The sequence below is a fragment of the Gouania willdenowi genome, chromosome 4 (genome assembly GCF_900634775.1).
Source record: "Gouania willdenowi chromosome 4, fGouWil2.1, whole genome shotgun sequence".
Lineage (NCBI taxonomy): Eukaryota > Metazoa > Chordata > Actinopteri > Blenniiformes > Gobiesocidae > Gouania > Gouania willdenowi.
This window is the reverse complement of record NC_041047.1, coordinates 29,573,409-29,589,849: the sequence shown is the minus strand read 5'-3', so window position 1 is coordinate 29,589,849 and position 16,441 is coordinate 29,573,409. Positions and strand designations below refer to the sequence as shown.

At 42.4% G+C, this 16,441-nt stretch overlaps 1 protein-coding gene across 1 annotated transcript; it reads left to right on the top strand.

Moving 5' to 3' along the window:
- Nucleotides 1-1,268: 1,268 nt before the first annotated feature.
- Nucleotides 1,269-16,377, top strand: slc35a3a (solute carrier family 35 member A3a). Its single transcript, XM_028444677.1, has 7 exons — nucleotides 1,269-1,790; nucleotides 8,453-8,607; nucleotides 8,719-8,841; nucleotides 10,076-10,250; nucleotides 13,434-13,552; nucleotides 13,669-13,802; nucleotides 15,160-16,377. The coding sequence occupies exons 1-7, from the start codon at nucleotides 1,601-1,603 to the stop codon at nucleotides 15,248-15,250; spliced, it is 987 nt and encodes a 328-aa protein (XP_028300478.1). The 5' UTR covers nucleotides 1,269-1,600; the 3' UTR covers nucleotides 15,251-16,377.
- Nucleotides 16,378-16,441: the final 64 nt, after the last annotated feature.

Here is a 16,441-nt window from a genome sequence, read left to right as displayed (position 1 = left end):
CAAATGTCTTTAGTATACAGCAAAAACAAAGGAATTGACCTTGCTGTTCCAATACTTTTGGAGGGGACTTTATTAGAAATAAAGAATGAAAATATAACATGTACATGGGGGAGTAGAAGATAGAATTGGTGACTTTTCTGCTTGAAAGGTAATTAGTGCTGCTTTATTTACATTATGTTGGATTTGTAATTGTTACACTAGAACTCTGTAGTGCATGTGTTGTTTGTGTGCACGCAGTAGCCTCCATGTGGGCTGCTGTAAGTGACACTATGTTGTTGCTGCTGCTGCTGAGGTGTGTGCGCATTGAGAGAGAGAAGCACTGCAGTATTATGCTTTTAACAGTGCTTGTTATATTACTGGAATGTTGCTGTCGGGCTAACGTTAGCTTGTTAGCTCCTCTGAGAGAGGGACTTTGGAAAGTTTGGAGGCAGTGCAAGAGAGCAGCAGGGAGGGAGAGAGGGATCTGAGAGTTGCGGACTGCACCTTTAAGGGTATGACGAAAAATCCGCATGTGCTCAGTCCACGACGTTAAAACGGTCAAATGCGATATATACATGTGTGTGTATATATATATATATACTGTAAATAACCCACCATCTTCTGTACTTTACAATCAGCTGAAAGTGTACAAATGTTATGGATGGATGTGTCATTGTCTAATGTAATTCTGCTTGGCTTTAGAATGACTGCGGGAACAGGCCACAGCTGTAAATTGTATGTATAACATCACAAGGCTTTGTGTGTCCTTTTCACATTATTAATTTTGTCATCACTTCAAACACTGTATTTTTTTTAGTCATCAGAGTTATGAAACATGTCACCTCAACTCTGAGTCCACATACAGGGAGACTCCGCCCCCTTTTAATCAGCGCTACATTTGAATGAAAAGCCTCATTAATGTAGGAACTGTCTCAAAGTAGGTGTGGAAGGTGGACATGTGCATGTTGATGTAAGTATTTAGCCTATGACTGCTTTTATTTTGTTGTGTATTTATATGTATATACATGCATTTGCCTAAATGTCAGATTTCTTTTGTTCACTGTGAAATAGCTTGGAAGTAGCGACAGGACTGGATTAGTGTCAAGCTTCCTTCTGTCCATTCTCAAACATTGCTCTTTTTTAAGTAAGCAATGATTGCTTTGATTTTTTTTTTTTTTAATGTTTGAGATAAATAAATAACTCCAAATCCAAATTCATCTGAATGCATAGACTTGGACCAGCAGAGGTCGCTGCTTCTCAAAGAGAACCACTGCTGAGAAGCAGAAGAAGGCACGTGAACACGGAAGTAATCCAGGATGTGATCGTGCACCCTGTGGATCGATGTCTGTGTGTTTAACGTCTGTTTGTCTGTGTTTAAACCCGTTTGTCCCTGTGTGTTTACCCCTGTCCGGGTGCTCGGAAATGGTGTTCGTTGAAGAGCTTTATACGATGCTGAGGTGAAGCTTTGAGGACAGTAGACGGTGGACCTGCTGTTTGACAGCTGGACTTTGTAGTCCACCTACCTGCTGTTTGTTAGCTAAACTGTAGTCTGTCACTAAAGAAGCCCCCTCGGGTCACTTCTCCTCCTCGACATTCAGCGTTCTACCAGGGGACCTCAGTCATGGCTTCATCCCGGCTGAAGTACCTCTCCCTGGGCGTGCTGGTGTTCCAGACCACCTCGCTGGTTCTCACCATGCGGTACTCCCGCACCCTGCAGGCCGAGGGCCCCCGGTACTTGGCCTCCTCGGCAGTGGTGGTGGCCGAGGTCCTGAAGATACTGGCCTGTGTGTTGCTGGTTCTCAAGGAGCACAGTGAGTAGCTTTACACACTATGGGATTCTCTACTGAAGTACACATGCTCTGCTTTAGATTTACTCAGATAAACGGTAAAGTACTGACTTACAGAGGTGTAAAGAGGTCTAATATATCAAACTCAAATAGAAGGACTGTTACTTGATTGAAATAAGAAAGTCATACATAAACAAAAGTAAAAAGTACCCGAAATAAGCAGTAAAATTTACTAGTTGCTTTCTTGCCACGGTCAGTGTTGTTAGTTATTGAAAAAAGTAACTACTTACCGTTACTAGTTACTTCATTCACAAAGTAACTCAGTTACTATTTTGATTACTTACACCAAAAAGTATTGCGTTACTGGAAAAAGTAACTTTTGAGTTACTTAGAATTAAAGAATGTATTATTTATTTTGAGTCATTTGTGTCCATACAGCTTCATATCAGTGCTGTAATAATATAATAATCCACTGTTAATCAACTGCTATAAAACAACCATAAATTATGTGCATAACAGCTGCTCCAAAATTAAAACAGTAATTTTTCAGGATTTGCACAGTAATGTAAAGTAAGCTGTGCATATTCCAGGTGCTCATTCTGCTGTTGAAGATGCTTATGAAAATAAATGTGGAAAAACTAATTCACAGCATTTTTCTCAGCTACACAATGCTAAACATATCAGGCTAATGAGCTGCTGTTAGCAGTGACTCAGCGGCAGCGTCAGGCTTCTTATTTACAACAACATACCGTGCAATAGTTTGGCTGACTTGTCCCTGGATCACAGTCACAGTCCGTTAAAATCCAGCCGCAGCGTTAGCTTAGCTTCACGGATGCATCTTTTGGAGACAAAAATAATACCACTCTGAGAAGCACGTCCTGCTCTCGCCTTCTTCTTCTACTGTTTTACCGTGTTTGGCACGGCGTCCCGCAAAAATATGTAGCTTCACTGTAAACAGGAACTACACTGCAGCTAGCAAAGTAACGGACAAACGCACCATATTGTAACGGTAATGGTGTTATTTCTTTAAAAAAAATATTGCGTTACAGTACTAGTTACTGTCAAAAGTGACGTTGGACCGCCCCAACACTGGCCACGGTTCCCTTGCATACAGTAAACATCTCATGTATAAACTAAAAAAAGAAGAGACCAAATCTTGCACAATTGGAAGGAACTCTTTATTTTCCACAAAGGCATCTGTATAAAATAAAAGGTCTGTCTAGATGTACAATTATTTTTATAAATAAAATAACACTAATGAATTCAATTCAAAATAAAATGAAATTCCCAGGCTCTAAATATTGCAAACTTTATGAACCAGCATTCAATGCTGTTTCAGCACGGTGCATAATGTTTAATCTGATTGGTCGGCTATGATGTGATGCAGTTTTCGCGAAACCATGCGCTTACATCCCAATTTGTGTGTAATTGAGAAGGACTGCGTGAATAGAAACACGTCTGTGATGTAATAAAGAGAAACTGGTCAGAGCGCTGTCCATTTATAATCCCATGGATTACTATTGTATAACGTCTGGCTTTTATGTATTAACAGTGTCAGCAGCTTCCTGCCTGTATACCTTTGTTTCTGCTTTTTCTTCTCAACTCAACTTTATTTATGTAGCTCAAATTACAGCAAAGTCATCTCAGCGCGTTTAACAAAGTATATGGTCCATAGTAAGGAAGAAAGTAAGAAAGAACCCAACAAGATCCACATGAACAAGCATTTAGCAACAGTGGGAAGAAAAAAAACTCCCTCTATTTTATAGGAAGAAATCTCCAGCAGAACCAGGTTCAGAGCTGCAGCCATCCAGTTCAACTGGTTGGGTTGGGCAAACAGATTAAGATAGAAGGATATGCCATCCCAATGTCTCAGACTAGTTGAGCCGTGAACCATCCGAGTGTTTCAGACTGATTGAGCCGCGAACATTGATTGGGAACCGCCAGCTCCAGCATCAAGACACCTGAAACGAAGAGTTACGAATGTAACTATGGTTCTATGAATCCCGAATGACCGCCGGAGGCGGTGCTTTAAGCACTGAATATTCCCCTTCGCGCATGCGCAGTGCGAGTATGTATACCAACAATGTCACCAGTGACCCCTGGATGACCCAGAGGAAGTTTATATCTTCCGGTGTCACTCCAGGGTACTTTCCTACAGAATCTTCTCGCGAGCACACGAGGGTTCTGAGTGACAAAGAGCTCTGGCGGTCATTCGGGATTCATAGAACCATAGTTACATTCGTAACTCTTCGTTCTATTTCATCCCTGCTGACCGCCAGAGGCGGTGCTTTAAGCACTGAATGACTTTTACCAGAAAAGTCACGAAGAATCCTGCTTACCACCCTTCAGTGTGTAGGGTCAGAGGACTCTGGCCGAAGGACCACAGCCAATGGATGGGGTGTGGCTACATTCACCCTGTAGAATCTGGAGAAAGTGCCTGGCGATGCCCATGAGGCCGCAGCACAGATGTCCTCTAGGGGCACTTCCCTCAGGGCAGCCCATGACGTAGCAACACTCCTGCTAGAGTGGCACCGCACACCAGATGGGATGAGACGGTTACTTGCCCGATATGCATGGGCAATCACATCAACAATCCAGTTGGACAGGCGCTGCTTGGAGACAGCACCACCCCTGTTAGAGCCACCATAACAAAGAAAGAGCTGATCAGACCCCCGAAAACCTACAGTAGCTGCAATGTAGGCTTCCAGGGCGCGCACTGGGCACAACAGGTCAGACTGAACCTCTGGCTCCACGGAAGAAGGGTTGAACCGTGCCAGCCGAATGGGCTGGTTGAGGTGAGCGCGGGACAGCACTTTAGGGAGAAAAGCTGTGTTCGGCCACAGAGTGACTCCCGAGCCGTCCGAATTCCACCTCAGACATGTGTCGCTGATTGACAGGGCGTGCAGCTCACCGACACGCTTTGCGGAGGAAATGGCCAGAAGGAACGCAGTCTTAAGGGTAACCCACTTCAGCGCTGCTCGTGCCAAGGGCTCAAACGGTGGAAGGCGCAATGCCTCCAGCACCAGGGGATGATCCCATGCTGGAGTCCTTGTGGCTCTCGGAGGATGCAACCTCCAAGCTCCTCTCAAAAAAAGGGACACCAGCTTGTGGCTACCAATCGTGCCATTGTCGACCATTACATGTCAGCAAGATATTGCTGCAACATAGACTCTCAGCGTTGAATGAGAAAGCCCTTTGTCCAGAAGGGACTGGAGAAAGTCCAGAATAGCTGGCACAGGGCAGTGCACAGGGTCCACCTCCCGCCTTGTACACCAGTCGGAAAACAGTTTCCATCTGTTCTCATACTGGAGGCGAGTAGAGATGTAACGATTAATCGTAAGGCAGTTAAAAATCTATTCATAGGTATCACGGTTGATATCGATTTTCTGAAAATTGAATCGCAGTACTTTTTTAACCAGCAGAGGGCGCTATCCACAAGTGTAGGCGGCGGGCGGAGTTTGCTAATACTTTCATTCTGGCTGCCTTCTACTCTTAAACATATTCATAAATGATTCCTTACCCCTTTAGCACTGAAAGAATATCTGTAATATCACTTGAATATCTGTAAAAGTTACGTTTTTCTATTAGCTCTGTCTGCTAGCATAGCATCTCTTCACTGCAAGATATCTGCATGCCAACCGACCACTGGGTTACCAGCGCCCTCTGCTGGTTCAAACAAATATCTGACCTAAATACAGTAAAATTACTGTTTTTTTTTTTTTAAAGTACAATTGTTAAGGCACAAAATACGTTTTCAGTTGCACTTTTAAAAAGAAAAAGAACTATTATGCAGTTTTGCATTGTTTATTATAGAACCAGAATTTAAATTAATAGGCTTCTTCATTTGTATTGTTCCTTTATTTATTTCATTCAAGATTTATTTTTGGTGAAATTGCATTGTTTTGAATAGTTTATCAAGGAATTCTTTTGACGATGAAAAATAAAAGGAAAAGAGTACCATATTTTCTAGTTTTTTTCCCAAAAAAAAAGGAATATTTTTCAGTCATCATTTGTCTACAGTCCCATTTTGTAAAATAAATCGTGAGAGATTTGTATCGTGAACCCAGTATCGTGAATTGAATCGTATCGGGAGTTGAGTGAATCGTTACATCCCTAGAGGCGAGTAGACGGCGCTCTTGCATTCATTATAGTATATCTAACTGGGTCGGCACAGACGCTCAGGAGCGTCTCGGGCCCCCCAGTGGCCAAACGCACAGTTGAAGGAGTTGCGGATTGGGGTGCCAAATCCGCCCGGCCAGTTGGGACAGGAGATCCCTCCTGTCGGGAAGGCGCCACGGTGCGCCGTGACAGAGGCTGTGCAGCAGCGGGAACCAGCTCCTTCCTGGCCAGAAGGGAGCTACAAGCAGGATCCTGTGGCCCTCCTGAAGGACCCTGTGGAGTACCAGCTGAATCAGAGGAAATGGAGGGAAGGCATACAGGAGGCCATCCGGCCAAGGATGAGCCAATGCGTCCTGGCAAAGAGGACTGGTTGTCTCGGCTAAGGAGAACCACAGAGGGCAGTGGGTCGACTGCTCCGAAGCAAAGAGGTCCACCTCTGCCCTGCCGAATATGCGCCATATAATGTTCGTTACCTCCGGGTGGAGGTGCCACTCCCCTGACGGATGTTTCCGACGGGAGAGGAAGTCCGCCAAGTGGTTCTGCTCTCCCGGTATATGCATTGCTCGTATACTGATCAAGCGGGGGGCTGCCCATGTGAGGAGCTCCCTTGCCACTTCCAGCAGCCGTGCAGACTTGGCACCGCCCTGATGGTTTGTGTGATACACTGTAGACGTGTTGTCTGACCGCACAAGGACATGCTTGTCCCTCAGATGCGGCAAGAAGTGCTTGAGAGCTAGGTGAACCGCACGCAGCTCCAACACATTGATGTGTGCACCTTAGTCTTCCACAGGCCAACGCCCCTGGGCCGTCCTGCTCTGCCACACCGTACCCCATCTTGAAGGGAATGCGTCTGTGGTAACGGCCTCCCTGCGAGATGGAACGGAGCCTATAGGAACGCCTCTGAGCAAGTAAGCCCTGTCCCTCCACGGAGCCAGGGCGCAAAGACACTGTTGTGAGACCTTGAGCCTCCTGCTCCTGTGCTGAGCAATTGGGATGTGAAAGTACATGTCCTTGAGGTCTATTGATGTGAACCAGTCCCCATGAGCCACCGTTCTGAGGACATCTGCTGAGGTCTAGGATTGGGCAGAATCTGCCTGTTTTTTTTGTCACTAAAAGGTACGTTAAATAGAACCCCCGGTGATCTGACCCAGGGTCTACAGGCTCGATGGCGCCCTTTGCCAGGAGGGCAGACAGCTCCTGGTCTAATGCGAGAACCTTTGCTGGGTCGCTGATGGATGTCATTCTGACCCGGCCAGATGTGGGGGGCCGACGGCGGAGTTGAAGTTTGTACCCGTAGGTTAGGGTGGCGACCACCCACGGGTCTGAAGCATGAGTAGCCCACTGTTGGAGCTGCTGATGCGAAAAAAGTCCGCCCCCCCCGGCCCCTCAGGGCCCTAGTGGGAGGGCGGAAGGGCTCTGGAGCTCGAAAATGTCTGGGGGGCAGGCGAGCAGAGCCCCGAAAATCCCAGACTGGTCTCCGTGCGGGACGCTGGGCATCACAACGACCAGTGGAGTGAGTTGTCGACGGCATGTGGCTGCGAAAAACCGCCGGGGGGCCCCTCAGCCTGCCGGCCGGGGGTCTATCAGGAGGAGGCATCCAGCTAAGCCCAGCAAGCTGCTGCCTGGTCTGCCCCGCCTGGATGGTCCGTTCCAGCGCTTCCTGGGCTGCTGGACCAAATATCTCCCCTGGTTCGACCGGGAGGCTGCGCAGCATTCTCCTGGCTGCCTCCGTTAAGTTTGACTGAGACAGCCAAACCTGACGACGAGCTTGGACTAAGATGGACATTATTCGCCCAAGCTCTCTGGACATGAGCCCAAAAGCCTCCAATGAGGCATCACAGAAGGTGACCACATCGGCATGTACACCGCCCTCCTGCAGTGAGGCTGAGAGGGCCAACATGAGGTGTGATAGGGAGTTTCCCATGCGACCAGCACATGCTCCAGCATCATAAGCCCTCGTGAGAGAGGGGGAGAGGGATCTGAGAGTTGCGGACTGCACCTTTAAGTGTATGACGAAATCCACATGTGCTCAGTCCTCGACGTGCATGGCGGACTGCAGCATCAACCCGACTCATCTGCATCAGTAGGCTGTTTTGTTTAAAAATGTCTAAAAAGTCTAAGTCTTACGTTTGGCAACATTATGTTAAAACGGATGAAAAAACGGTCAAATGCGATATATCCAGTGTGTGTATATTTTTTTTTTTTGCCAACTAATCGCTACGTGTGCCATAGTCTTGGTTGACCAACCATTTCCTTGATTGACTACAGCCCTACTAACACCTGTGAGCTGTGTATTGTGTACAGTAGTTAGGGCTGCACAATTATGACCAAAATATTGGCCAGAAAATTTAAAATGTATTAATTACCAGTCTTTCTCAAACTTAGTTCTGGGATTTATTGGTTTGGGCTCAGCAGAGTAGTTTTTAAATAAGGTTCTGGTAGAGCATCAAACATGACACAAAAATAATAAATGGTAATAGACGTCCACACTGAGATTAAGGGGGATTTTGTTTTACTTAATTTTTTGACAATTTTAATGTGGTCTTCATGTGACTTCATATCTAAAGGTTACAGCATGAGAGCCTTGAACAGCATCCTGCGACAGGAAATCCTTCACAAACCCATGGAGACGCTGAAGCTGGCAATCCCCTCTGGGATCTACACCCTGCAGAACAACCTGCTCTATGTGGCCCTTTCTAACCTGGATGCAGCCACCTATCAGGTACAGACCACGTTCCCTTTAGGCTCCTGGATCCTCTGCTTGAACATTAGTCTGACCCTCACTGAAAACATCTGGATTGATTGAGTGTCTCTCTTGCTTTGTCCACATTAGGTGACATACCAGTTAAAGATCCTCACCACAGCCCTGTTCTCTGTGTCCATGCTGGGTCGCAGACTGGGCATCTACCAGTGGCTCTCGCTGCTGCTTTTAATGGCCGGAGTCGCTCTTGTGCAGGTAGAGTGCTCATATATGTCCAGCCCATGGTGTGTCAGTCAAAGTAAACCACTCTCTAACTCGCCTGGGTAAAGCTTATTATCAGTAGCATTCTTCTGAAAGGTTAAATATTCTGTTTATGCCAAATGGAGGAAAAAGGAATGAATCAAGCTTTTGTGAGGATTCACAGGAAGGCCCGGAGTAACTAATAGGCTAATATGTTCCCAAAAAATGACCACTAGTTATACATCAACAGGTAAACTTGTCTTTGTATTAGTGCTTTTTCAGATTTGAATAGTCATATTAACACATTATAGTCACCACAACACATTAAAAACTCTGCATTCATGTTCAATCACAGAATAACATGATCACCAGTTCAACCGTAACACATAGTGAATGGGATTTAGAATAAACGGGATGGTGGGTGAATCTTGACACATTTGTCCGTTTGTCACTCTTTATACTGATTCAATTACCTGGTTTCCAGTGGGAGAAAAGCGAGTAATTGACCAAAAACATGCATACGAGGCATTTCCGTGTTACACTGGGACCCGATTTTAAATAAAGAGAAGAAAAAAAACAGCTTGATTCTTTTTTTGTGTCAGACTGACAGTTTTCTGTGATCTTGGAGGCCCTACAGCAGATAAATTTTATCACAGTGGGGCCACAAAAATGTGACTGTCAGATCCAAGGGCCAAGTTATGAACATTAATGTGAGCATTTAGAACGATGACATATCTGAACAATAATTCAAGAAAAACATTTTTATTTTTATTTTACGTGCTTTTTTTTAATCATCTTGTGTGTTTCTGCACTCTTTTTGAGTATTTTTGTTGTCATTTTGTATTCATTTATTTATTTGTTTGTGTTTTATTGTTGTGTGTTCTGCAGTTTTGGGAGTCAATTTGTGTACTTCTGTCATTTTTGTTTTAGGAGTCATTTCATGTACAGTATTTTGTTGAGGTTCTGTATAGTTTTCTGTATTCTGTGTACTTTTGTTGTTTGCCTTTCTCTCATTTTGTGTGTTTTGGAGTCAATTTGTGTTGTAGGGGTAATTTCTGTGTATTTTTTTATGTTTCCTATAATTTTTTTGTATTTTTGTTTTTGTCCTCTGGGTTTTTGGGTATTTTTAAAGTCATTTTGTGCGTTTACTATTAAGGGCCGCATGTGGCCCATGTCTGCCCTACAGGATTAGTAGCTTTATTCGACTTAGTCACTTTTTGTTTTTTTTTCCTTTTATTTGTGCTCTCAGTGGCCCTCAGGCTCTGCCGCAGTCCCAGAGAAGGAGACTCCATCTTCAGGCTCCCAGTTTGTGGGTGTGGCAGCAGTGCTGGTGGCCTGCTGCTCCAGTGGGTTCGCCGGTGTCTACTTTGAGAAAATCCTGAAGGAGACCAAACAGAGCGTCTGGATCCGAAACATTCAGCTGGGTCAGTGGCAGCATTTTATTCAACCAGAAATTTATTCAACCAGGAATTGGTTAGATAGGGCCTAAAAAGCAAGCCCAACCCTGGCCCGCTGGCATAAAGCCCGACCCAACCCGGGCCCGACCCATTAACTGAAATTGTAGGCCCGAGCCCGAAGCAAATCCGACAGAAATTAATATTTTATTTGCGGGGGCCTCACAGCGGTGCCTTGTTTGGCTAGGGGGGAGGGGGCACACGCACCGCAGCTCAGCCCAAAAGGTATTGTAATGACGTGACTCGAGCCGTTATCACAGTTTTACAGGCTGCATATAACCATGATGCCTTCATGGCCATGGGAAATCTCAGCATCAGCTAACTGCTGAATACAAAATACCTCCAGCCTGTGAGCCAGATAGCAAAATAATAGGTGACATGTAGGAGGTAGCAGCGCACCTTTGGATGAGAGATCATCCATGCTCAGCAGAGCTCAGAGGGAGAGAGGAAAGGCATTTATGAGACAGAAAATGGCGCTACGTACAAGAGTTGACATTCTCACCAACGCACAGCAGAGCACACTCGACCAGAGCAAGTCTGGAACTCATGGATAATGTGGCGATGGTGAGATAAAACAATAAAAAAAAAAAAAAAAAAAAGGGGGGAACACAGTGACACACTGCCTGTTCGGGAGGAAGAGGAAGTTGCGTGTGTGCAGACTGACGGGAGAGAAAGTTGGAGGAACGCCAAAATACAGTAAGAAATCTATTCAACTCTGACCCAGATAGATAAATAATAATAATTTTGCCTTCAAAAGCCCTGTGTCAGTGTTTTTTTTGTTTTATATAAGGAAACAATGTTCAGATGTTAGAGTTGTCACTAAAGCAAAAGAAATAGCTTTAAAGTCAGACAAGTTTTTTTTTTTTTAGAAAAAGACTTTTTTTTCTCAGCTTTTTGCTCTGAAACTGAAGATTTGTGTAAAACTTGCTCTTTTCAACGGCTGATCACAAAAGAAGGAAACGAGCCTGAAACAAATTTTTTTGATAAAAGTAGAGGCTTCAATCTTTCAGAATTCGGTGTCAGATTTCAGATAGTCGTAGTACAAAATATTCTGTGGGTCTTTAAAAATCAGTCAAAATGCTCAAAAATGGCTGGCACTGAGGGGGGTAGAAAATCTGAAAATGGCTGGCACTGAATGAGTTAATATCCCGTCCCACTACTAGCAGAAATCACTTTAGAAATGATACCACAACCACATAGAAGTGTTTTTGTGTTCATAAAAAAATATTAATGTAATAGAGATTAAAAATAAATAAATAAATCTTGAAGCCTGACTCTAATGTGTGACACTTTGGGTCGGGCTCGGGCCGTGTATAAAATTTAACCTCTACCTGGAATGGTCTCATTTATATTAAAGGGAATCCAGGTGCAGGTTTAGAAAAGCATCCACGTGCAAAAAAACAAAAGCCATTTGGTCCAAATGAACATAGCATTTCAAGTTCATGATGGTGCTTTGCTCTCTGAGTCAGGGGTTTTTACTTTCTGCTGATGAATGTTTCTGTCCGTTTCCTGCTTTATTTTTACTCTGGAACGCGTAAGATGTGGTAAGTCTCCTGTGATTCTTGATGCAAGCCTCCAGCTTTTCCACCTGCACTAAATGTCACAGCACAGGGACCTAAAAAAAGAAACTGCAATGTGTTCTTTTTAGTTAAAGTAACAGTAAAGAAAAGTGAGTCTTAGTGCTGATGTTGTTTTTCATACTTTGGATTTTCTGAGCTCTGTCGTAGACACTTGATTATGAAACTTATTTGAGCCACATCTCCAGCAATATGAGCTGTTTGATAATATTCTTTAGTTCTAATAAAGTGATAAATCATAATTAAAAAGTGAATAAAATATTTAGTACTTTCACTCTATAATTGTGTTGTAAATGATTTTGAAACACATTTATTTGCCATAACATGTCCCTGCTTGCGTCTTGTTTTTTTGTTTATTTCATTCAAGACATTAAAACAAATATGAATGGAAAGGAGCAGCAACACGTAAAACTTCTAACATCTGCCCCCTCCATAAAAAAGAAACATGTGACATTAAACAAAGGCAAAATGCAACGCAGTCATTATCACATCTCATTTGAAACCACAATACAGTTACTCTTCTCTCTCATATTTCCTCAACATAATACATTTCACATTCTTTTTTAACATATTCAGTCATGTCAAACTGAAGGCCTGGGGGCCAAATCCGGCCCTTTAGAGCATCCAATTTGGCAAAAACATGAATTATTGTGTGAAATACCAAAAAAATCAGTTGTAGATTTCTCAAAATCAGCAAGTGCTTTCCTTTGTTCATATCACATGAATGCAGTCATTTTTTTATTGCTAATTGTGTAAAGAACGCTCAGTTTTTCCACAAATCTTGCAATTTCTCTCAAACGATTCCCAAATATTCCTTTAAATCACACAAAAATTGGTAGAAAAATCAATAATTTTTTAAGTGAATTGAAATGATATTGGATATAAGGGCACAACAAATTGTTATTTTTTCCTCATCTGATGAAGTAAATCTGGTCCATATTTGGCCCCTGAACTAAAATTAGTTTGACACCCCTGTATTAAGTGATTTTGTTAATGTGAATGATGATAATCATCACTTTTGAGCAGACAAATTATTGCATTTATAAGTGTACAATGTACTGTATATGGATCTTATATAATATTTTGAACACCTCTGATTGTTATTTTGGTCCTTTTGTTTTCTTGTCCCTGCTCGAAAAAAATGAAATGAAATAAAATCATTTAGATTATTCCATAGTCTGACACCCTGAGCTGAAATGCACCTTTCTTTTGTCACTGTTCTCAATATGGGTTTTTCGAATATCTCGAGTCCTCGCAAGTTATTATTACTTACTCTCTTAATGATTTTTTTTTTTGCAGATTTGTGGGTAAGATTTTTAAATTGGCTTTTGTACATTGTTTTTAAAATGTTGTATTCTACCAAATCATGACATTTTCATATTTTTTGCTGTATAAATAATGGGTTTGTATGTTCCCTGTATCCACTTTCAGTAATAATTATCAGTGCTCATTTCTGTGAAAGAAAAATTGGATTTTTTTCTTTCTTTCTTTTACAGAAACAAGCACTGATAATTATTACTAGATCCAGAGAATGTGATGCTTTCTTTTGTAAACCTGTTTTTTTTTTTTTTTTAAGGGATGTTTGGATTCGTGTTTGGCCTCTTTGGGATGCTGGCCTATGATGGGGAGAGGGTGAGGGAGTCTGGAATCTTCCAGGGATACAACACTGTCACCTGGACAGTTGTAGCTCTGCAGGTAATGTTCTCACTGTGTGGCGTTTCCTTCCCACGCTGTAATGAAGAGTCATGTATGTTTTCAGGCTGTCATGCCTTTTGTCCATCTGTGTGTGTGTGTGTGTGTTGTTTCACCAGGCACTGGGTGGTCTGGTCATTGCTGCTGTCATCAAGTATGCAGACAACATCCTCAAGGGCTTCGCCACATCGCTCTCCATCATCTTGTCCACGCTCATCTCCTACTTCTGGCTGCAGGACTTTGACCCCACAAGGTAGAAACATCAGACGGTGTTTTATGTTCCTGTATAATTATGGGCTGAGATTTGTGCCACTAGAAACCAAATGTGAATAGTTGGTATTGAATTTGAAAGTAACAACTTAGAGTTGAATTTACTGTTTTGAAACTGTGTATGTAGATATGTTTATGTGCATATATGCATATGTATTTTATTTTTTTTTTCACCCAAAGCTCACAAAGACACTTTAAAGGTCCCATATCATTATTATTATTATTAAAGGTCCCATATCATTATTATTTTTCACCATCTCTATTTGTTCTAAGAACCCCAAAAACATAGTATTTGAGCTTTATTTTCCCAAACTTGCCTGTTTTACAGAGTTTTAACCTCTGAAAAGTCACTTTCTGAGCAACTCTACACAAACAGGCTGATTTGCGGCCTACTTATGCATATTCATGAGTGGGCGTGTCTATAGACGGGACACTGACTTTTTCGCCGGTATGTACATAGAGTGTAGAAAATACATACATGGCACTGCACAAAGGACGCTGAAATGCTCAACTCAGTGGGCGTGTCTGTTTACATGTCAATCACAGCAGAGAGCTTCCTGGAGGCGTGGCTTCTCCAGCTCAGTGCAGCATCAAATTCATCATCAAAGTGGGAACGCGTCATCAAATTGGAGCGAGGTGTTTGTGCTTGCCCTGTAGTAAGAAAGGAGCAAATCACCCTCTAACTAACGATTGAGGGAATCAATGAAAAAAACACTTTGAACATGTGTATGAAGCCTAAATAGCACTTTATCATGTTTAAAGCACAGAAAAGTCAATTTAGCTTAACATGGGCCCTTTAAGTGAAATGTGTCATTGCCCCAGATTTATCAGTTTTTGTTTACAGATTGACCATTTGTTGCTATATTCTCCTCCTGATGTGCCTAATATGTTCCTATTTATATTTTTATATTCAGATATATATATACATATATATATATTTGCATTCGTGATTCATATGGGAGCCCTGATGGACTTATTTTCCTTTATGGTGTACCCCCTTTTGTTTTGTTCTTTCCTTTTGAAGAAGTTGAGTTTATTATCCTTAGCAAAAGTTTGCATTTTTGCCATGAATCAGTGATTGATTGCTCAACCTCGCGGACCGCAAATGTGTCTCTGTGAAATTGAAGTGCTTGCAACGAATCTGAATTTGAGAAGCAGAAATACATTGAATTTTTGTAATGTACTAAGATGAAAAATATAATTTCAAGTTACTAATTCAGTTCCAAAAGTTGTTACTTTCAAATTCAACACCAACAATTTAAATTCAGTTTCTAGTGGCACAAATCTCAGCCCATACTGTATTTTCATATTTATTGTCTTAATTTTGCTCTCGTCTGCAGTGTTTTCTTTCTGGGGGCGATTCTAGTCATCGTGGCAACGTTCCTGTACGGCTATGAGTTCAAGCCGCCCTCCAACCCCAGCAGGGCGTAGGACACTGTGCAGGAGGAGGTGGTTAATCTGAAGTATGAAAATGTGGAGAAGAAGAGACAAACGTGGGAAAATGGACGGTGCTTTTCATGTGTAGTGTTTAATAAACGTGTGGAGGATGAGTATTGGTACCAGAAGAAGAAATGTTAGAAGCACAAAGCAATGCAGTGACGACTCTCACACCTCAAGTGCCTCGGCTGAGGCGACAAAGCGCTGGTAGAAGAGCAAAGCAGGAGAGGTTTTTTTTTTGTCTGCTGTTGTTTTCACAGCTGTGGAGAATCCACGCCTTCAGAGCCTGAGAGCGGTTCCTGATTGGACCGAGTGATTGCTTGGCTACCTGTCACTGCCACGTCAGTCACATGCACGTACAATAAAAGACTCATTTCATTGTTTCTGTATAAGAATAGTTCCACATTGCTACCACATGCACCTCACAGTTTAACAGCTGGAAGCTCTTTTACAGCCAATGTCTCATTTTTCATCATGTGATCCAACCGCCAAAGAAACTAGTATTGGTTCGTCTCGCTCTCTTTCATGTTTTGTTGATCTATTGTTGGAAACAGTTTTTGTTGCCAGGCAACGTCTAATCACTGGGGAGTCTTTTGATAGCGCGTAATGCACTCGAAGTGTTGGAGTGACTGTTGTGTAGCACAATGCGGCGCTCAGTGAAAAGACTAATCAGACTGAGATGTGATTTGACTGCTGGACATTATTTAAAGATGCTAATTTTAGAGCTGGGAAGTTTAAGATTTTTGATACTGCATAATTTTCTAATCTTTCAGTTTGATCGCAGTTTTTGAATTATAATCTAGTAACTGTAATGGATTATTTGTTTAATTTATTAATTTGCGATTAGACTGATTAAAGCGCTCATGTTTGTCTTTTAATGCGAGTTAAAATGTGTTCAGTTGATGTAACCGTTGTCACTGAATGTAGTGAACAATGGTTCAGATGCTGATCACAAGACGTTTTAGAGGCATTTTTCCATAGGAAGTGATGTACGCTTTAATGTGTCCTCGTTTGTTTTTTTTCGAGCTACTTTATTGGGATAAAGCGGGTATGAATAATTGCATCATTGTTTTACTTACAGTTTGTGAATTTTTTATAAAGGTGTAAATGTTAAATTTGAATGTGTTTTTTTTTTTTTTTTTTATTGCCTTTTTGGTGTTTGTATTTTAGTCGATCAATGGAAGT

Excerpts from the sequence above, each read along its gene's own strand:
- slc35a3a (XM_028444677.1), top strand. The coding sequence starts at position 1,601 with ATGGCTTCATCCCGGCTGAAGTACCTCTCCCTGGGCGTGCTGGTGTTC. Across the intron at positions 1,791-8,452 it reads GCTGGTTCTCAAGGAGCACA|GTTACAGCATGAGAGCCTTG; the intron begins GTGAGTAGCTTT and ends TCATATCTAAAG. Across the intron at positions 13,553-13,668 it reads GGACAGTTGTAGCTCTGCAG|GCACTGGGTGGTCTGGTCAT; the intron begins GTAATGTTCTCA and ends TTGTTTCACCAG.